General features: G+C 42.5%; 1 protein-coding gene across 2 annotated transcripts in view; it reads left to right on the top strand.

Annotated features, from left to right (window-relative positions):
- Nucleotides 1–22,302, top strand: part of NECTIN4 (nectin cell adhesion molecule 4) — a 165,658-nt gene that overhangs the window by 121,098 nt on the left and 22,258 nt on the right. For both annotated transcript variants that reach the window (XM_086945419.1, XM_086945418.1), the window contains exons 3-5: nt 3,463–3,753; nt 5,546–5,660; nt 20,078–20,229. In XM_086945419.1, coding sequence (XP_086801545.1) covers nt 3,463–3,753; nt 5,546–5,660; nt 20,078–20,229 — 558 coding nt within the window. The remainder of the gene's footprint in view (nt 1–3,462; nt 3,754–5,545; nt 5,661–20,077; nt 20,230–22,302) is intronic.

The raw sequence follows: 22,302 nt of genomic DNA, 5'->3' as shown, positions 1-22,302 counted from the left end.
TTTCTGCCTCGGGCAATAGCGGTTGCTAAAGCAGTCTCCCTCACTATAGGCCGGGCCTTTAACAACCGCTTTAGCCCATGCCAGTCTGCTATAATGCTTAAGAGCAAAAAACACAGTTGATGGACAGAATGTAGAACAATGTCATACATTCACCCCAGTACAAGGATCTGGGCCTAAATCCATCGTTTTTTTTGCACTCCACACCACCCTGGGTTAGACACTGCCTATATGCAAATCAGCTCTGACCCTGTGCCTCATGGGAACAGTCCAGTCCGAACTACCAAGCCATGTCTTTCCCAGACCGGAATCAAGCATCCAAGGACCGGTTTCTGGCTATCAGCCTTCTTCAGCCTGGATAGCTTGACTCCAGTGGTGTGGAGAGCCTGGGACTCACGTCTGAGTATACCCAGCACACTCGGGGTGAAAATTGCAAAAAACACAGTTGATGGACAGAATGTAGAACAATGTCATATATTCACCCCAGTACAAGGATCTGGGCCTAAATCCATCGTTTTTTTGCACTCCACACCACCCTGGGTTAGACACTGGCTATATGCAAATCAGCTCTGACCCTGTGCCTCATGGGAACAGTCCAGTCCGAACTACCAAGCCATGTCTTTCCCAGACCGGAATCAAGCATCCAAGGACCGGTTTCTGGCTATCAGCCTTCTTCAGCCTGGATAGCTTGACTCCAGTGGTTTGGAGAGCCTGGGACTCACGTCTGAGTATACCCAGCACACTCAGGGTGAAAATTGAAAAAAACACAGTTGATGGACAGAATGTAGAACAATGGCATACATTCACCCCAGTACAAGGATCTGGGCCTAAATCCATCGTTTTTTTGCACTCCACACCACCCTGGGTTAGACACTGTTTTTTTGCAATTTTCACCCGAGTGTGCTGGGTATACTCAGACGTGAGTCCCAGGCTCTCCACACCACTGGAGTCAAGCTATCCAGGCTGATAGCCAGAAACCGGTCCTTGGATGTTTGATTCCGGTCTGGGAAAGACATGGCTTGGTAGTTCGGACTGGACTGTTCCCATGGGGCACAGGGTCAGAGCTGATTTGCATATAGCCAGTGTCTAACCCAGGGTGGTGTGGAGTGCAAAAAAACGATGGATTTAGGCCCAGATCCTTGTACTGGGGTGAATGTCTGACATTGTTCTACATTCTGTCCATCAACTGTGTTTTTTGCAATTTTCACCCCGAGTGTGCTGGGTATACTCAGACGTGAGTCCCAGGCTCTCCACACCATGGAGTCAAGCTATCCAGGCTGAATGAAGGCTGATAGCCAGAAACCGGTCCTTGGATGCTTGATTCCGGTCTGGGAAAGACATGGCTTGGTAGTTCGGACTGGACTGTTCCCATGGGGCACAGGGTCAGAGCTGATTTGCATATAGCCAGTGTCTAACCCAGGGTGGTGTGGAGTGCAAAAAAACTATGGATTTAGGCCCAGATCCTTGTACTGGGGTGAATGTATGACATTGTTCTACATTCTGTCCATCAACTGTGTTTTTTGCAATAATGCTTAAGAGGGCATGACACATGTGGGACACATGAACAGGTGCACCTTGTTAATGTGCATGCTATACATGATCATTTCTATCCACCTCTAAGCAACAATGGCATCCACTCTCTTTAAAATTTTACAGAATATATGCATGAGGTTTGGTATGAAGGTGAAGGGAAGGAATGCATGTGTAAGAGAGTTTGTGTAAGTACCATAACCATCATGGCGAGGGCCTTAGTCCTTCTTCAGTACAAATTCCTGTTCAGCCACAAACGTGAATTTGGACGCAAATCTGGATTTAGATTTTTGCGGTTGATACTACATCTATAAGTTTATCCTAGCATGATTTTTATCAGAGAAATGTGCGTTACTTTGTACAGAGGAGCCCATATCATTCAGAGTTTTCACACGTCAATCAGAGAGAGAAAACGACTACTACAGTGGATATAACAGAATCCGTTGGTATCGGTAATTACTGGTATGATTTTACCACATCAGTAGACGCAGGAAAGACTGAGCCCCACTGAAGAGCACTATTCTGATTAAATGCTATTGAATGTTCTTCTCTTGAACTTTGTAGAAACACTGATTGATTGTAGGCACTTTCAAAGATCAGAAGGAGGGGATGAAAGGGTAAGGACAGGTTGGGACAACATCTTGAGAGAAGCACGTAATTGGTTTCTTAAAAAAATGCAAGGTTTAATAGGATTGTTTTGAGTTCAACAAAGACGAGTGAGTGAGTTCCTTTTTATCACATCCTGCACTCTTTGAAGCCTGTGAAGGAGAAAGTGAGTTGGCACGCATATTATTATAGCAAACATTGAAAAACGTGCTGAGGAAGAGCCTTTTGTTTGAGGAAAGGAACGAAACATGTCAGTTCCTGGTAACAGAATACCATTAACTGATCTTTTGGAGTGGCACTTATTGTGTGCCACTCATATCAAATTGATGATGGTCAAAAGTAAATCAAGAAAGGATAAGAGCAAAGATCTAGGACAACCTCCAATGTATCTCACAGTGCTATTTCCTAGCACAATAGTGTGAAATGGAAAGTGTCTTGTATTTGCTGGAGCTGTGATAGATACATTTAATCTATATAGGTGGCATAGAGACAGAGGTCCTGCGCTTGAGACGGAGGCAGATTTTAACCACCATCTTTTGACTTTCTCAATGGTCAGCTCACTGTAAGGCAGATTAGATAAACTGAGGTGGACTCCATACCACAGGAACAATTAGTCGGCCATATTAATGAAGGAAAAGGCTACCCGTGGTGTCATGACAAGATGATTCACTTGATCGTGTTCGTCGATAGATTAGAAAATGCCGTAGGTATTTATAATTTTACATAGAATAAAAATGAACTGACACAGGTACAATTGATGTGCATATGATAACACGCACCATGCACGTCAACAATATCCCTAAATGTAGCTTAATAATTACACAGAAAACAATAGGCGGGTGCATAGTGATAGCTGGCATAAAGAAAGAGTGAACCCTAAGTGCTTGTCTATAAAATAGCAATAAACCAGATGGTGAAAAACAAGTTGATAAAATTGGATACCGCAAAATTAAAAATGTTATTCTCTCAACGTTGGTAAGAATGTACTGTACTAGGAAAGCGAGATATGTTAACATAGTTTCAAATGTTCAAATTCATTAAAAAAATTAATGGTTCACTGATGCCTAATAAATAAATTGAGTTGTTCCAGTTAATCACATTTTATAGAATTCTTCATCAAATACACAGTCTCCAGGTGCTGATGTTCACGATAAGCCAATGGGAATTTGTTGCCCTGTGTTCTAGGTTACTGTAGTCAACAGACATTATGCATTTCTGGTAACTCATAACAGTGATGTACATTGCCAGCTGTTGCCAGGTAACCATGCCTAACTAAATAATGTATGTTTTTGATTTGTAATTTTGTGTTTGTCTTGCCATCTCTTCTAGTGCCACCACTTCCTTCTTTGAACCCAGGGCTCCAGTTAACAGAGGGTCAAGGGAAGACCCTTGCTGCTTCGTGCACCGCAGAGGGAAACCCCGTCCCCCATCTGTCGTGGCAAACAGAGGTGAAAGGGGAGGCTGCCACGCGAACAGCGGTACACCCCCGCTCGGTCTCAGTGACCAGCGAGTACTACCTGGTGCCCCACCAAAGCATGAACGGCAAGACATTGACCTGTGTCATCTCCCACCCAGGGCTTCAGGAGGAGAAGAAGATCACGCATGTGCTTCGAGTCGGATGTATGTAATGAGACGCTCCTTATCTACCTGTTGTTCTACATGTATAGGTCAAGTGGGCTACACTGAAAATGATGGACCCTTAAAGATCATTATGTTACTGTTTGTTATGGTGTTTTTTCTAGGCTGCCGCCAGGGCAGGAATGCTATGGACCATGCATTTATTTTCTGAAATCCCAATAAGGCATTTATCAAGGGGCTATAGCACTACACATGATTAATACAGAGATGGAAATTGTCTAGTGACTCAATAGATTAGGTCTTAACCTAAGCTATAACAATCTGCCAGTTATATAAGGAATGGCTGTGTTATATTGTTATATTTTGTACATCTGGAGTGGAAAAAAATTGTGATATCATGAAATTGAAAAAGGAAAAACATGTTTGCAATGGAAACTAAGAGCAGAAACTCATTCTAGCAGATAGTTAATGAGCATGGATTTCCACAAAAAGTAGAGTTAAGAAGGAATTCAAGAAATATGATGTGGGGTTGCAAAATTAAAATAGTGAAATAGTAATGTATCCCTAGTTAAAGCGTAGGTATATCATGCACACTGTTTTCTGTGGGACTTAAATTACTTTAGACGCAAGCCAGGTATTACACAGTTGTATCACGCACTATGACCCAATTGTGATTTACTGTGTGAGAAAATCACTCCTAGGCAATCTAAAGATTCAAGCTAAATAGACAATACAATGTGAATTATGCAATATAAGAACCAACAGACGTGTATATAAAAAATATATTCAAGCTTTAATGATTCATTATTGAAAAATTCCTATTATAGAAATTGTGTAGTACATTACAATCTCCTTATCTATACAGCTGGATACTACCCTGTACACCCAAAGTTCATAAAAGGGTTACAAAAGTGGAAACATCTTTACATTTTGTCTCAGTTATGATTTACAGCATCTTGCGTGGCTTCGTGAGGAAATGTAACCGAACGCAGCGGCGCTGCGCTGCGCTGCCCTACATTTTGTACTTGTAGGATTCAATGGGTGGAGCATGGACGTTTCCGTTCGTCCGCCCATGGAATGTGATACAATACCAGATTTAGTGAAATCAGTAAACCTGGGATAGCGCCAAAACGGTATGCCACCCAGGAGAAATATATTTATTTCTCCTTGCTGTTTTCTCTTTCTTTGTGGGATGCATTCTACAAGACGCATAGGAAGAGGAAATTGGCTCATAGGGTTGCTTTTTGCACAAAGGTATCTCTGACCTGCACAAAAGCCATCCTACCTGAATAGGAAGCCCCCTTGTGCCATGGTGCAAGAGAGCCTGTTTTGACACTGGGCAGCCTCAGTGTGCCAGCGCAGGTAGAGAGCTGAAGAGTACCATATCTTAGTAGAGATGGCACTCTTCCGTTCTCTCCGTTCACTCAACAGAGCGCAGCACCTCTGCTTGCGTCTCTGCCTGAACTTTTGGTAAATATGCCCCTATATTTAGGGGATATTTTAATTCTTGCATGATTCCTGAACATGTGGTCTAAAGTAGAACTGCTCAACAACTACACTGTCATTAATACTCGATTACATACATTCGGAGGCGTACGTTGAATAGGGTCCCAGATTTCCCATGCTTCGCTGTGATATCTTTCCACAGTCCTTCATTTGATTGTGTCATTCCAAAATTGTCTTTTTTTCTCATTGTGTTCTTTTTTCTTTCCTTCTAGTTTGCCTATTGGTCCTTAAAACCTTCTTCTATAAGGCTGTAAATTCTTCTTAGTTTTGAAACCTGGCAAGCAGACTTGCTTCAAGGCACTAACCCTCATTTCCCCTTTATTCGTAGACCTCTCTGATGCCTCCCTCCTTGGACAAGAGGAGGAATGGTTCGTGGGCAGAGTAGGCGCCTCCCTGAAGTGTGCTGTTGAAGGACATCCAATGCCAGTATACAACTGGACCAGGTAATGCCCTGTGCTAAGAACTGTGCCAGTGCTGTCATCTCCAACGCGGACGTACTGTTCTTGATGTACATATGTGACAGCCTGTAAGTGGGCAGAGATGGAGGCAATGGAGAAATCAAGCACAGGTTCGAGCAGCGTCTTGCAAACTGGGTTTGTGGTTGGAGTTGTGTACACTGTTTGGTCGTAGTGCAGAATTCAGCAAATGTGATTGAAGGTACTGTATTGTGATTGGAGGCATGGTAGAGTGATTATTAGTGGCTCATTATTACACATTAATCCTTGGGCTAGCAGCTGTGTCTGTATGAAGTCTTGGAGGGCTCGTCAGCACTTTGACCAATATGAAGAATACAGTTTTTAATTTATTATTTTATTTTGTTTTTGAATTGCACAGGCATCGGCATATGTTCTGGCACTAAAACGAATAGGAACCATTTGGAAAAGTGGTAGGGACACTGTGAACTAACAAACTAAGAAAGTTTTCTTTTTTTTTCTTTTTTTTATTTAAAAGTTTTTTATTAAAATATAAAAGAAGTGGAATATACATTTGGCAATTCTTATATACAGTTCAGAATGTGGTATGCTTCGCCTTCATCTTTCCCAAAGAGGAGGGAGAAAGAGGAAAGAAGAAAGAGGGGGGGGGGGCCTTAGTTATGCGCCTTAAGCTGGCTTCTCGTCAGCTGTGCATCCAGTAGCTCCCACATGTCCCTTTTCGAGTTGTGTTCCTTTGAGAATTTCCCCGTGATGTTGTCTGCCCCTCTGAGAAAGGTGACCCAGTTCACCCACGTTTTAAAGTTTGCTTTGGTCGTGTTTTTGCAGTTCGCAACAACTACACGAACTCCCTAACCGAGAACTCTACCACTTCCTAAAAATCAAAACAGCCATAACCAAAGCGAACCTATGCAAGGAAGAACCCACCATCATCAAATACATGCAAACCCTCAACTCAGCAGGCCACCAAACGGCAAAGATATACAAGCTCCTCAGCCCATCCACGTCGTCACTGAACAAGAAAACAACAAACACATGGGAACAACTCCTAGGCAGGTAGTTAAATGACAGCGAACAATGCAAACTGTGGCGCTCAGCAACAACAAACAAAATAACCCCACAACTAGCCCAGACAAAATTCTGGCTCCTCCACAGGGCCTACTGGACGCCCTCAAGACTCCACAAAATTGGCATCACAGAATCTGGCAACTGCTGGAACTGCCGGATAGAGGAAGGAACTCTAGAACACCTTATTTTCAACTGCACGAAGGTCAAGAAGTTTTGGATGCAGGTCAACAGCTTTCTGAACGAGATTTTCAACACAGACCTAACAATCAGCTTTGTAAGCCTAGCCACAGAACATATGACAGCGGACCTAAACAGCAAAGAAGAGAGAGACCTACTAGACCTACTACTCACAGCTCCCCTAAAAATAATCCTGAACTGGAAAAACTAAGAAAGTTTTCAACTCATGCCTGGAAGCCAACTGGTTACTCAGTTTTCTAACCTCCAGAGTTAGTTTGTTCCAGAGTTTGTGTCCCAGAAGGTGACAAGATTGATCCTCTTTACATGTCATTCCTAACGTAAATTGAGGCTCAGATAGTAAGCAGTGGACTGCATGCAGGGATGAGGACTAGACTTAAGTGCTGGTCGTTCTTTCCCATGAAAATCCTTGGGAACCAGGCTTGAACCACATTCTTCTTTTGCAACCAAGTCAAAGGAGCTTGCTCCAAGCAGCCGAAACATGTTCACACTTGTAAAACACATTGACCAATTCAGAATAGTTTGCGGTTTCAAAAGACGTTGGCTGGATAATCGTAAATGCAAGCTGTTACAGTAGTCCACCCTAAATCCAATGTAGCCTGTCATAATAGCGGAGTGCTTTTCTTTGAGGAGAAAGGACAATATCTTAAATACGCTCAATCAGGAGAATGCTTTGACAAGAACCTGTAATTTTGAAGATTCCTGTAAATTAGTAAACCTAGGATTTTAGCTTTGATTCAACAGATGGAGGGGGACTGAACCCTATAGGCCGCAGGCTACCATCCCAGGAGAATGACTGGGACCTAGCAGAACTAGTTCACTCTTTCCATCATTGAGTTATACAAATTACAGCACATCTACTGCTGTGTCTATTGCATGTGATCTTGGGCAAGTAATTTGTCATATTTGGCTTTGGTTATTATTTCACCCACAGGTGGTTTAGTTTCTACGTAAGGACTGGGATTTTGTATTTGAAGTTCAATGCAATTAAGCTTCACTCAGTTGTCACAAACCACATGTCGGGCTCGTTAGTCAGGTTCAAAATCTTTATTCGGGTACACAAAGTATCCATACAAGCACAGACATCTGCAATAAAAACAAATTAATACATAGTGATATGCAATGTGTAAAAAAATCTTTTAAAAAGGATCTTTGTCTTCAGTACAGTCACAACTCTTAGCAGCATAATCAATTAATCCAGGTTAATCGGTAATCGGTATTCATAGAGCTACGCTCTGTAGTCTCATGACCATATCTGCTGATATGACACTTGTGCACAGCCACAATCTGCATATGTCAGCAATGTTCAGGAGCTGCCAGTGTAGTGATACTGTAGCTTCGTACAAGCAGCTCCTTGCACTGCCTGCCAATCACGCCCTGAATAAGTACAGGCCCGTCTTTTGGGTGGGTCCAAAGATCACACTCAGCTGCTAGAGACAGAAGGTGTCATGGGCGACTGAGTGCTGTATATCTCTCTGGAGCCTCGTCAGCATTTATGAGCTGGCTAAATTCCAGGTGGCTGTATCTGGTGCATCAAAGCTAAGTGTAAAAAAAAGAAAGCAGCAGGCTTTGTTTATATATGCATCCAGGATCTACAACAACATCCCCGTATCCATAAGGACCGCATAAACACTGCTCCAATTTAGAAAAGAGTTGAAGATGCCCCGCTTTACAGAACCCTTCCTCACAATGCAGTAACAGTTTACCTTTACTCCCAGAGATCAGCTCCATAACCTATCATTCATTGACCGTATGTTTGCATTTGTCCCCGTGCAGTGTTCTGCTACATTTTGGCCAGGTTTGGTCTATACAAATACCAAATATATACCTAAATATAAAAGCATTAAACCTGTCAACCTCATTTCACTGCCATTGTGTGCAGCTACCTGTGAGATGTACACGTTAATTTCTGCATCGCAAGTGTTTCCTCCAAAGATCCAGAAGGAGGGTCCCTTTCTTTGCAAATCATTTGCGGCTCCAAATTCAAGTACTGAAAATATAAGTAGGCCTAGGGTGTTTGTGCTGCCACTTACTGCGTTTAATGGATTTTCAGTGATTCTGATGTGTTTGTGCCAGAGGTGTGCAGAGGCTCTTTGGGGCTGGTTCTCCTTCCTCACTAATGTCACATTAAAATCTTCATTCCTACTGTTTGGAGGCCCGCTCAGACTCACTCCTAGCAACGTCTCTCCTTGCCTTACCAGTATCAACAATGACTTCTCCAGAGCACTCCTGCTCTACCTTACTAGCATGAACATCAATTACTTTTGTTATGTGCTATGTGCTCATTTCTGACAACTGGACTACTTATGTGCAATCTTGTTTCCATTACCTGTGGCATCTCTAACTCCTGTCAGATGCCTTTCCCAGAACTACCTACGACAGCTGCATCTCCTGAAAAAGGTGACCAGTATTAGTTGTGAAGCTTGCTTCACCTTTTGGAAACCCTTCACCTTTACCAGTTCTAATCTTGACCTGTGTGATGCACTCTGTTTGCATTAGGCCTGGGTGGTAAATTCCGTTCCGCTCGTGGAATTTGGGCAATTTCGCGTTACGAGGAGAACGCGAAATTGCCCAAAATTCGGCGTTCCGCGACTTCGCAAAATTCTTTGCTTGTTCGCGTTCTCAAATGCGTGTTCGCAAGATATATCCCCCCGAGCACGCAAACAGCGATTGTGAACAGTAAAAAAAGCATTACAAACAAGCAATTCCACGTGTTCGCGGAATTTCTGCATGTTCGCAGAGATTTTTTTCTGTTTTGCGGAGACTTGCGTAACGCGATTACGCAAATTCCGCACAACCCTAGTTTGCATTAAATGGCATGAAACATGTCCCCAGCACTGTTCCCTCTGCCTTGAGATACTAACAACTATTACTCTTTTGTGTACTCCTCCATCCTTTTCAGCACTTGCTACCCCCACACTCTTTTTTTTGTTCTCGACATCCATTCAAACTTCCGGATTTCCATCACTTATCCCTTGTGGAGAATCCCGTCCTGATGTCACCGCCCTGACTTTGCAACGAAAGTGAGCCTTCAGACACCAAAAGCTACAGAAAATCCTAAACAGGTAGGGCAAAGCTGTTCTAAGGAGACAAACAAAGGCATGAAAGGAAAAGCTTGATCCCAGAAGCCCTGATTCATCTACAAGGCAGCCATCCAGCTGTACGCAGATTTGTGTCTGCAGAATGGGTCCAGGCATGCTGGGAGTTAAATGTGCAATTCTGTCCCCAGTGTAATCAACATTTTACTGATAAAGTTTATGTCCATCTGTGACCTAAGACTGCGAAGACCTCACTAAACAACCTTATGTCAGCATTCACAAGTGAACTAAGTCTATTAACTTTGGTGGAGCAAGCAAAATGTTCAATTACAGAAGGGACACTGCCAACCCAAATGTTTGTGGGAATAGGGCTAGGCGGCCTCGATGTTTCTATGGTATCACTGTCCCAAATAAATTAATTAGATGGTCTATTTAGTGCCTCCACCCTCACCAAGGATAATCGGCAGTAATTCAAGCAAAAGTTAATTGTAACAAATACTTATTTAAGATAGAAGCACACTATCAATAGATATTTTTACTTGACTCCTGATGCTCATGAACCCATTTGTCTTTGATGCTTATGATAAGAAATGATGCCTCTCTAGACAATGAAGCCCCCTCTAGTTAACCATTGCATAGGGAATTGGACAGACATCTGATCCAGGGGTGCAGTGTCAGCGATCAAGGCCACTTTGTGTTTACATGTAGCAATCCATTATGAACTATACGATAATCAGTGGAGAATGGAGATAAGATTAAGAGCGATTGCTAGGGCCATACAACTCCTTGAGACTGGATAGTTCCATTACACAGTACCAATCAAATGCTTCAAATATTAACAATTGACGCCTTAATGTTTCAGCATCCACTGGTGACGCAAGAGTCGAGGGTCAGAGAGAAATTGGTTTTCGGACAATATTTCCCTCCCACCCGTGGATCTTTTATCTTATCGCTTTTCCTAATATCCTGGGATCTAATGCATGCATCAACCTTCTTACTTCTGTATTCTACTTGTCTTACATAGAGTCTCAGTGGTCTCAGTTGGTCACGTGACAATTCATAAAGGGTACACTTCCTATACAACTTAGAAGGTTGCACCCCTTCCGGAAATTCAATTCAACACATTTTTTACAATCTTCCAGTTCTGAGAGACAGTCGGCTATCTTATTGCTTAGTAAGTCCGCTTTAATTATACTATTGAGGAGATTCGCTGGCAAATCGATAGGGGTAGCAGGGCCATCCTGATCTTAATTGACCTATCAGCCGCGTTCGATATGGTTAACCATACCGTACTTATGCGATGGCTGGAGGCAGTGGGAATCAGAGACACCACACTTGCCCTTCTCTCCTCCTTCCTCTAAGCCAGAGAACATTGAGTGTGGTGGGGTACCCTATATTCAGGCAATTTCTATCTTCCAGGGGGAGTACCACAAGGTTCCGCCCTCTCTCCAACATTGTTTAATATTTATGTCACCCCTTTGGCCAAGCTGATTAGGGACCATGGTTTCTCACTGGTATCGTACGCGGGCGATACCCAAATTATTATCTCCATTTCATCTATGACAGATTTGGTGGCAGACAGCTTTCATAGATGACTAATCCCAGGGCTGGACTGGGAACCAAAACTGGCCCTGGCAAAGAGCTCGGTCGACCCCACTGGGAGCGGTCGAGCTGTTTTCCAGGGCCGGTTTCGGTTGATTTTGTTACAAGGGCCGATTTTACAGCTATGCTGCAAAAACGGCCCTGTAACAAAAACAGCCCCCAGGGGCTCAAAATTGTCCACGACCCTAGCGGCCCACCAGGGAAACGCCTGGTGCCCGCTACGGCAAGTCCGGCCCTGACTAAACCACTTCATGAAATTGATGCATAAGTATTACCTCAAATTAAACACAAACAAGACCAAGGTCATGGCATTTGTAAATGGCCCGTCATTCTGGTCCCAATCCCGGTGGCCCGCAGCAGCGGTACTTTGTCCTACCCCTGCTACTAAAGTGAGAAACCTTGGTTGCTTATGTAACACCCAGCTTAATTTCACAGGGCAGATCAATCAGCTCACATCTGCCTGTTATTTCTATTTAAAGGTGCTACGTAAAATCCTACCTTTTTTACCTATGGGCTTGAGGAAAACAGTTGTGGTGGCCCTTGGTCTTTCCCGCCTAGATTATTGTAATGCCCTGTACCTGCACATACTCTGTTGAACATTCCTAAATATAGTCAGGCACTCTGCCTGGTTCACGAAGCCCTAAGTGGGGTGGGCCTAATGAATACCACAAACTATTCCAATGGCATGCCCCCGTCGGATATTAAGATCGGCCAGCAAAGCTCTGGCCCTCGTTCCTAGAGTGAAAAAGTCCAGAGGGGGAGGCAGATGTATCTCATTCTTGGCATCTAAGCTCTGGAACTAACTTCCCCTCAGCATTAGTCTTATTCTATCCAGGTCTCAGTTCAGAAGACAGGTCGAAACATGGCTTTTTCCTTATAGCTATCAAGCGTTTCCTGACTCTCGACCTCTGCTCTTTCTTGCTTCCTCTAGTGCCAAGACGCCTCAGCATTTGTGCGCTTTAGAGGTCCTTTACTTACTAACTTACTTAAGTGGTACAGGGACTGGAGAATAACTATAGACTATAGATCGGAGTTCTAGAATTAGAGACGTCCTATCCGCATGCTTGGCTTTGTATTGGACTATTGTATGGATATTGGAGGACGGTACTCACCATCTCTGCTACTGGGAGGACCCATTTGGCAGAAATGGCATCAGCTGATGTGAGTCCTTGGATTCTATGGCAGACACTCATCGTAATTAGAGAAAATGCTTCAGTGGCATTGAGAGACCTGGAACTGCACTTTCTGAGTACATTTCCTAGAAGCGCATTTATGATGTTGGGTTTCGGATACCATTGTGGAATTCTGAATCGGCCACCAACCATTTTCCATAAAACAGAAGCAATGGCGGAGCACTTTAGATTTAGTGGAACATCAGTGGCTGGTGTGCAATGGTTCTGTTGTCTCAACCGAAAATGGCCTCCATAGAATTTAAGAAGATATTAGTACCAACCCCTTATGCTTAAGATGGACAAACACTAAATACTTTGAATCTACTTGGCCTTTGTCCCTATACAGGGCTCCATCAGTCTACTAGAGATTGAGCCTTACACTGTGGGGACTCATGTACTGCCACTCTTCTTCAAAAACTCTGATTACATCATAGTGTTTCAGAATATCTTAAAAACTAGGATTCCACTTTTTCACCAATTCGGAGTCTCCCAGTTCAACATACTTGAAATGTTTCTTTCCCTGTGCTCTTGTTTTTTCTATACAAGGTATGAAAAAGTTTGTTTTGGAATGACTTTTCTATCAGCTGTTCTTTAAAGGAAAACTTGCATCACTTCTGCAAGTTCTATCAACTGTTGGTCTGCTTCAGGAGGACTATTGCACTAATGCAAGTTTAACATGGTTGAGGTATCTCAATTTTGTCACGCTAAATGTGTCATCGTCAGGATTGACCACATTTCTGACGTTACCACTACAAGTTTTTAACAGATAATTTTTCTATTTCTGAATACAAAATGTGCATGTACCTTAACCTTCTCAAGCAGATCCATGTCACATTGCTTGTTATGATCCTATAGGATTTGAAGACTACCATACGTATACAACTACTGAATGTTATATAGGAACTTTGTGGGTCTTTGATATCTTGTACCTTAAATCTATTCGAGTAGCCAGTGGTGGAAATCGAGGTGAGTCTCGCAAACATTGTGATCTTGAATGCGGATATGCCCCCAGTGTCATTAAAGGCAAGGGTGCCGACTGAAACAAGACTAGAGTGATTGTAAAGTAACTGGGAGTGAGTGGGGGGATATTATCTATGTTCTGGCAGGAGAATCTAGCATTAAATTTCAAATTTGAAAGTGAAAAGTTTAAGTTCACATTGTAATACCATCTGTAGAATTTTAAATAATTTTAAACCAAAAGTTCGAAATTTGTCCATTCACGAAATAGTTTGGTTTTCTTTTTATTGTTATCTGTCATTCTGATATATATTCTAACACTTACTACCACTTAGGGCCTGATTTACGGCCATATGTATCTAGATACCAATTAGCGATTCTGTAATAGCGATTTCTTAAAAATCGCTTTTTCTGAATCGCTAATTGGTATGTATCAAGAAAATTGCAATTTTTTAGCGATTTCTTGATATTCCTTAATTGCGAATTTGCAAATTGTGATTTCGCAATTAAGGAATACTTTCCCATTCATTTCTATGGGCCTCCTGGCCCATAGGAAGGAATGGGAATTTATTCTCAATTTGCGATTTGCAATTTGCTAATCGCAAATTGAGAATAATTTTAAGGGTGCAGGGGTGTCCAAAGGACACCCTGTTGCACCCCTGAAATAAGTATGGTGCACATGTGATGCACATACATGCCCTAAGGGCATGTATGTGCGTCACATGGCACTTTGAAAAATGCTGAAATTTGCATTTTTCAACGAAATCGCAATTTACCACCAACTAGAAGTTGGTGGTAATTTGCGATTCCTTAAGGGCATTTTGGATTTTTTTTTGCTTAATACATTGCATTTAAGGAATCGCAAAATTTGCGATTCCTTAAATGCAACTGCAAAATAAGGAATTGCAAACTTTGCGATTCCTTATTTTGCACCCAAATTCTTTCATACATACCATTTTGCGAAAATTAGTTCGCAAAGGCCGAAATTCTGCGAATTTCGGCGTTTGCGAAACCCATTTGGCCTTGATACATATGGCCCTTAGAGTTCGACAGACGGCTTATGCTGTCACAAATGTGACAGATATACCGTCTGTCATATTACAAGTTCATTATATCCAATGGCACTTATAATAAGGTGGGATATCTGTCCCATTTGTAATGGAGTAACCTGTCTACTGCACTCAAAATCAAGCCCTTAGTTACAAAAGGGTACTCTCATCACTTACCTCATCAGGTATAGAACCTAAGGTTTAATCCTAAAGTTAATATCTACGCTTAAACCTTGCCTATGCCGAACCCCATTTCTATCTCTAACTCGAACATGCACTTCATCCCATCCATTACCCTATCCTTAGCCCTATACCAGGCCTATTGGTACCTCTTATCGCATACCTTGGCCTAGCTGTGTCCCCATTTGGTCTCTGTCCCTTGACTTAATCCTGCCCATGCTCAAGGGTTAAATCCTATTCTATGTCTTGCTTTAACATGTCCTAATCTTGTCCCTATCCGTAACCCTATCCTTAAACTAAGCATAAGAGTCTTCATGAACACTATGCTTTGCCCATCCGTACCAGTAGCCCATTTTTTGCCCCAGCCTTAATCCTAACTGTAAGCCAAATCTAAGGGTTAACTCTTACCCGGTGTCTTGTCCAGACTCTTCTGCAGTTCTATCTGTATCCCTAGACTTAACCCTAACTCTAACCTAAGCACAATGGATAACTATTCTAAGCCCATCCCTAATTCCACCTCTAGCCTTAACCTATCCAAAGTCCAAGAGCTAACTCATAACCCATCCCTTGCTCATCTCTTTGCTGAACCCTGCCCCTATTCATAGCCTTAACCCTAACCTGAGACTTGGGACTACCTCTTATCCCATGCTTTGTGCTTTCCCAACCCTAATTCTATCTTTATCCCTAGCCATTAGGGGAGAGGTGGCGTGCAGCTGGCAGAGCGGCTGACTCTGGCGCATGGGGCTCACTGTTCGATCCCTCGTGGCAGCTCAGCTCAGCAACATGTGACTCTGGGCAATAGCTCACTTAATCGCCCCCAGTGCCTTGAAACCTTAATGGGTGATATGTTCACTCTTTACAAATAAGAATTATTTATTATTGTATCCCTAACACAAGAACCCAATCCCTCAACCATAATTCAACCCCATGTACTGGCTCTTACCCCATACCTTGCCCTAACTCTGTCTCAATCCTATTACTAGCCCTAACCCTTGTACTAATCTTAACCTCAGCCCAAGGACTGCGTCTTGCGTACTCCTTGGGTTAACTATGCCCCTATCCATATGCCTATCCCTTATCCAAGCCCTAGCCCAGCACTTGCTTTAACACAGAGACAATGGCTAGCTCCATTCCTCAGCCTTTGCTGAGGAGATACAGAGTTTGAGGGGGAGACACGTACCTCTGAGCTGTAAAATCCTTTGGGTAAGGGGGCAGAGCCCAACTCCATGCCAGTCTGTAATATTATAAATGAGTAGAGTTCCAGCTTGTGGCCAGGCAGTGGCAGGGTGGATGGCGGGAAGGCAATGAATCCTCTGTGTGGCACTAGTGCACCTACTGATCTGAGCAGACCCTTGATAGAATGGGAACAATTTCTGATGCCACAGAGGCAAACTGAATCTGTCAAAGTTATAAAAAAGTAATGCAAAGTAACAGGGCGGGAGACACTGCAAGATTGTAAACCCTAGGTAGTTAGTGCGTGATGTCATGTGGTCACCGATTGGTGCTGGGTTTGCTTGGATCCTATGAAGAGAAACACAAAGCTTTGAAAGAACTGTAAAGTGGGATTCAATTCTACAAATAAAAGAAAACAATTTAAAACAAAAAGTCCCAAAAATACCCAGCTTTGGTAAAAGCTGAATTTGGGGGCAAAGTGATACAAAAGAAGATAGCCACCCATGGCCAGCTGATAAATGGTGCTCAATGACCTCTAGGCAAAGCACTTCTTGTCCCATTGCTAGGGAAAAGGTCAGAAACATATTGCACTTCTCCATCTTGCATGGGTGGAAAGCAACTTTTGGTGAGGCTGACAATAATGCAGACAGGAAAGTAAGGTGTTGGGGTTCATAACTTGCCGCCTGCAAGTGGAGGATGGGCGGATCTGCCTTTAATGAGTGAGATCATACCTTCATCAGCATAGGTACAGCGAGTTCATTGCGTGCGTGTAGTAGGTCACCACACTTTGCAAGTCCTGAGTTAGAGACCATAAACCGATCCCCGTACACAGACTTGGCAACAAACCTGAGCCGCCTGCAGCACATACCGTGGGAAAGCGATGACGCTCTGATTGCCTCTGGTGCCAGCACCCCGTCTATTACACCTGTCATGCAAGTTATGGCAAGTCCTCGGAGGGTAGAGATAGCAACGCATGGAAATGATGAAGATTTATCACAAACTTAAAAACAATAACAGAGCTATGCAGGTGAATTGAACCCCTGTCTTTCCCATTATTTGCACTGTGTGGAGCCACTTTCTTGGGCACTGCCCTCTAGTGGCAAATTAAGAATATTCTATTGCAAAATAGGGATAAAAATTAAACACAGGACAGCAAGACTCCTCCCCTGGCACTGCCTTACTTTCTAATGCAGTGGGACATACAGTTCACCCTCCCTCTCCTGTTTCAGAAAACAATACCTTTCAACCACTGTGCACCACTTTCGACAACCGTTCAAAGTCCAGGACTTTTTAATCCCACGTGGGGTGCTGGGCTCGATGTTAGCCACTCTTGGGATTCCAGTTCCCAGTTAAATCATTGCTTCACAGTCAACACGTTCTTTTTTTAATTTTTTTACCACCAATTGCCTTTAATTACAGTGCAATACACCCTACCTATTTGGAGGCGAGCACTACAGGAGAGACCCCCATGTATCCTGTTTTTTAAAGCGATCACCAACCCATTCTCCGAATTGTGATACCATAGATCCAGGGTGCTCTCCACTACTCCCTCTTGACATCACCATTCAGTTCTCCCCTCACACGGCCCCCTTTCTAACATCAGAGATCTAGTCGCACGCATTGGTCCCACCAGATGTCTAGACACTTTAGTCGTGGCACTTTGAGTTTACTTACATACGTCAGGTTGGATGTGGCCCTTGAGCGGCATCTTCAACGACACAACTTCTGGAGAATCTTTTGCACCTGACAAGCCAGTACCATGAGTATTTATTTGTTGCAAGCTGAGTTTGAGGGTCTTCTGCCAATTTTCTTAGATCTTTGATTTTTTTCCTTCTTTTAATATGGATCATATCAAGCTCATTCTATCTCTAGATTCTGAACATACCGCCAGAGACATTTCTCATTTTTGTTCTTCTCTCGATGACCTCCATTTCACTCATGCACCTTCCCCTTGTTTCCCAACCTCTTCCCTGTTTCCTTAGCTTACAAGTTTACATTGCGCTACTATTCCTGTCCCCCAGGAAAGTTTAATTTTCTAAGAGGTCTCCATACTGTGAAAATCTCTGTATTTTGTTCAAAACCGCAATTTAGAAAAAGAAATCATGTTAAAAGAATAATGGAGCAATAATAACTTGTAATAAGATACTCTGCTGAAACTATGAATTAAAATGAACATGCGGAAAATATGAAAATGTCAAAATATGGTTGAAAGTACGATACAACAACATCCTTGTCCAAAAATATATATAAATGGAATGTGGCCATGTATCAAATGGACTCATCCGCGCCACCCCTTCTTCGAAGGGACTTGGTTCATGCCTTGACTTGTCCCAAGCACCTATCCAGCCTTCATGTTGTTCATTGGTCGACCTGTCTTCTACTGTTGGTTTCCTTGACAAAAGAAGTAGCAAAAAAACTACAAACACGTTTAAAATTTAAAACTCAACGCAAAATTCAGTCATCTACTGTACTGTATATATAAAATAACCTTTTAATAAAAAAATATTTGAAATAAAAAAAAGAAAAAAAAGAAATGAGTTAGGAGAAAGTGTGTACAATTGGAAATAAGTAAAAAAGTGCTTCATAAATGCAGTGGTTCTTATTTTATGCGTGCTACATGCTTACAGCTAATCTGTTAATCAAATCTTCCTATTGTGGAAACATCACATTGAGCTCCCTGAACAGGCGATCTAAAAAGTATTTGCTGAGATGTACATATTTAACAATAGCATGATGGAACATGTTTCATAAACCCTGATACGACTTCTGACAGTTTTATGTAACTGACGTTTTCAGTAAGTTACAGGGTTTGATTTACGGCTCTCGTAAAAATCCATGAAGAAATCTAGAAACGTGTTAAAATGTTTACGCAATGCATTATTACCAAATTTAAAGTTATTTTGGACATATTGGAAAAGTGTTTAATTGGCATGAAGTATTTTATATTGTTTTTATTTGAGCCCCCCTGGGTAACATTGATGCTCACTGGGAATCTTGGAGAAAACGAACCAAATTACTGTGTTGCAAAATGTTTCAACCAAATGTATTTAGATATTTTTTTTAATTTTGTTGTCAACAAATTATTTCCTATATTATTGTTTCGAGATGTGAACCTAGTCTCACTCTTGTCACATTCTTTTCCCTCATTTTCTCTTTTTGAATTATACAGAGCTTTCTTTACTTTGAATTTCAAATTCAACCTATGAGAGTCTATACTGCAGGTCCTTTTGGGTTATGAATATGTCAAACATTCTCTAAAATAGGGCATTGAGTAGCCTCTCCTCTCCCTCATAGTGTTATGAAAAGGACCAGGGAGAGTCATTTTCCAATATTCTGACAAAATCAACTCAAAAAAGCAGATACCCCATTAAACGACTTTGAGAGCATGAAGGGATATTTGGCTTGGCCAGGACCTGACATTATAACATGAATGTTTAATGCCAATCTCTGTTGCAGAGGCTGAACACATTCCATCAATGTTTCCACTATGTTGTGTTGAGTATTATTTACCAATTAACAGCTACTTGTGCTTATCTTGGTCTAAATATTTAAGTGGCTTTGTGCCAAAAACAGTATTGGATTTTGAAAAGTGACGATGACTTAAAGTTGTTCCATGAATATTTATCTGCAATTATACACCACTCCTAGGGTTCATACATAATGTGTTATTATCAGAGCCAAGGTGTTTAATTAAAAAAATCTGTATTTGTCTTTGCAGGGACAAATATCAAACTATTTTTGACATTGTATACCTCTAATTCTCCTTTTTTCATCTCGTCTTTGATTCAAGATTCTAGACCTACAATTTTGTCTTTGCTACATAGAAGGAATTTCAAATTTGTATGCAAACTTTGTCTCGCCCACAATTCCCGGGATCTCCCGGTTGGGTATTATTCCATCTATTTGCGGCGTAACGGGGTTCATAGGGCAAACAACTAACTCTGTGGCCTACACATTGTAATACCTGCTCCTCTTCTCTCTTTCTTCATCTTCAGAGTTAATGGAACCCTCCCTCAAGGTGTGAAGGCAGAGGGCGATACGCTTGTTTTCCAGACCCCACTCAATTTTGAGGATGGAGGCGTCTACATTTGTCAAGCAAGCAATGGGATTGCCACCCGGCAGACACGGGCTACCATTAGCATAGAAGGTATGTATTGCACGATGAACTGGGACCCAAAAGTGTATTGGCCTAGAGGGGTTAGAGAGTTTTCCTAAAAGTAAGGCACATTCCCTACTTGCCTCATGAGTGAATGCCATTTCTTCCCTCACCCTGGGTATTCAGTTATATCCGTCTGTTGATACAATATGATTACATAGCTATGTACCCTGCCCACTATGACCATGGTACAAATAAGCCTGTAGGTAACAAAGTATGTGTTACATTTAACTACAAGTGCCTCAATAATCCATATTCAACTGGGACCAGGAGTTTCCTGCTGATTCATGATTACACGGTCCATGGCGACCCTTTCGATTGTGGTGTTTCACTCTGAGAGTCTTCTGCCGAAAGCAGATAGAGTCTCAATAGGGAAATGTTGGCTAGAAAACAGGAGACAACATAGAGGCAGGATTGAAATTTCTGATTCTCTTGCTAATTCCTCATTTTCTGATAGAGCCTTAAGGTCCATCTTGTAGACCCTGGTAACTTTGCCCCTACCACTTGTAACTCTGGGGGTGTCCTGCACAGGGGCGATAATAGGAATTTTGTAATGAGTGGTGTCATTGCACTGATGCACAAACAAAGGGACATTTTAACGAGTGACTGTAAATCTTATTGAATGAGCCCTTATTGAGGGAATATTAGGGAAAATGTTGAGATGTCAAAGCAATGCAGAATTAATGAAGATACTCAGCGCTCGTCACAACCTTCATAAGGGTTATTTGCAGAGCAACCTCCTTTGGAGGGACAATGAAAGTTGTAAATAAATGATCCTCACATCAGTAATGACCATGTCAGGGATAGCTATGGGGTTCTTCTAGGCAGGGCCAGATGAACCAGAAGGTACATCTGGCCGTCACCTACCCAGCCGGACCTTAGGCAGATTTTCCCCTCGTATCTACGTCCATTCTTCCTCCTACCCCTTTACCCTTCCTTGGTCTATTCACCTTGTCCCCTATGCTCTTTAAATGCTTTTCTTGATACCTATTTAACTTTTAACTGATGTAAATTGCAACATTATTGTCCCTCATGTAAAGCGCTCTGATTCCATCGGGTCTAGCCAGCTCTACGTAATAACTCATTAATTAAATTTGTTCCCATTTAGTACTCTTTCTCTCTTTGTCTATCTCCCTAGCTCCTATCCACTCTGCCCTGAATCTCTCACCTTGCCTGCTTGTCTGCCTAGCACCCTGTCATTTGTGCCCTTTGACTAAGCACTCCTTCTCCCCTTGTTGGGGAAAGATCCAATATTTATACTCTGGAGTCTTAGCGTACCTGCTGAGAGAGTCCTCTGCGCCGAGGGAGCCACTGACAGCTGAAGTATGGTATGGCACCCTTTGCCAAAGCACTCCATCTCCCCTTTTTGGGGAAGGATCCAGTATGTAGGCCTTGGAGTCTCAGAGACCCCTCTGAGAGAGTCCGTAGCGTAAAGGGAGCCTCCCGCTACAGAGATAGGGAAGTGATACCACTTCCCCTGGGATCACAGCTTAGTGGACTTTGGACGTTGTTTTTACTCGTCTACCGGTTTGTGTCTCCGTCGCCCTTCCCCTCCTCTTCCCGTGCGGTGTTCTTAATCCTCCCCTCCTCTTTCCCGCCTTCATTACCTGTCTACTTCCCCAGCTCCTTCCCCCCTCCCCTGAATCTTTCCCCTTGCCTGCTTTTCCCCTTATGTATTTGTGCTTATTGTTTATCTTGACCTTACAAGTAACTTTGTTGCCATGCTCGAATAACTGTGTAACCTTTGTAACAATGTAACCTGTAACTATGATCTGATGCTCATGTAAAGTGCTCTGATACCTCTGGGTCTAACCAGCGCTATATAAAATCTTTAAAATAAAATAAATAAATAAATCAATCAATGGGAGTTCTAACTTAGAAGGTTCCATACTTATAGCGCCTCTCCCCAAAATGTTGTAATGGGTTTAGCAGACAGACGCAAAATGCCCACTGAGGAAATAACTTGGGGTTGGGGTGCTCTGGTAAACGTTTCACGGTGACAAGATGCATCGAGAAGCATCAAAAGTGTTAAGCTATGGACTGCCCGAGAGCGTCTTCCTGGTC

This window comes from Lissotriton vulgaris, chromosome 12 (assembly GCF_964263255.1).
Source record: "Lissotriton vulgaris chromosome 12, aLisVul1.2, whole genome shotgun sequence".
Taxonomy (NCBI): domain Eukaryota; kingdom Metazoa; phylum Chordata; class Amphibia; order Caudata; family Salamandridae; genus Lissotriton; species Lissotriton vulgaris.
This window is presented reverse-complemented; position numbering and strand designations above follow the sequence as displayed.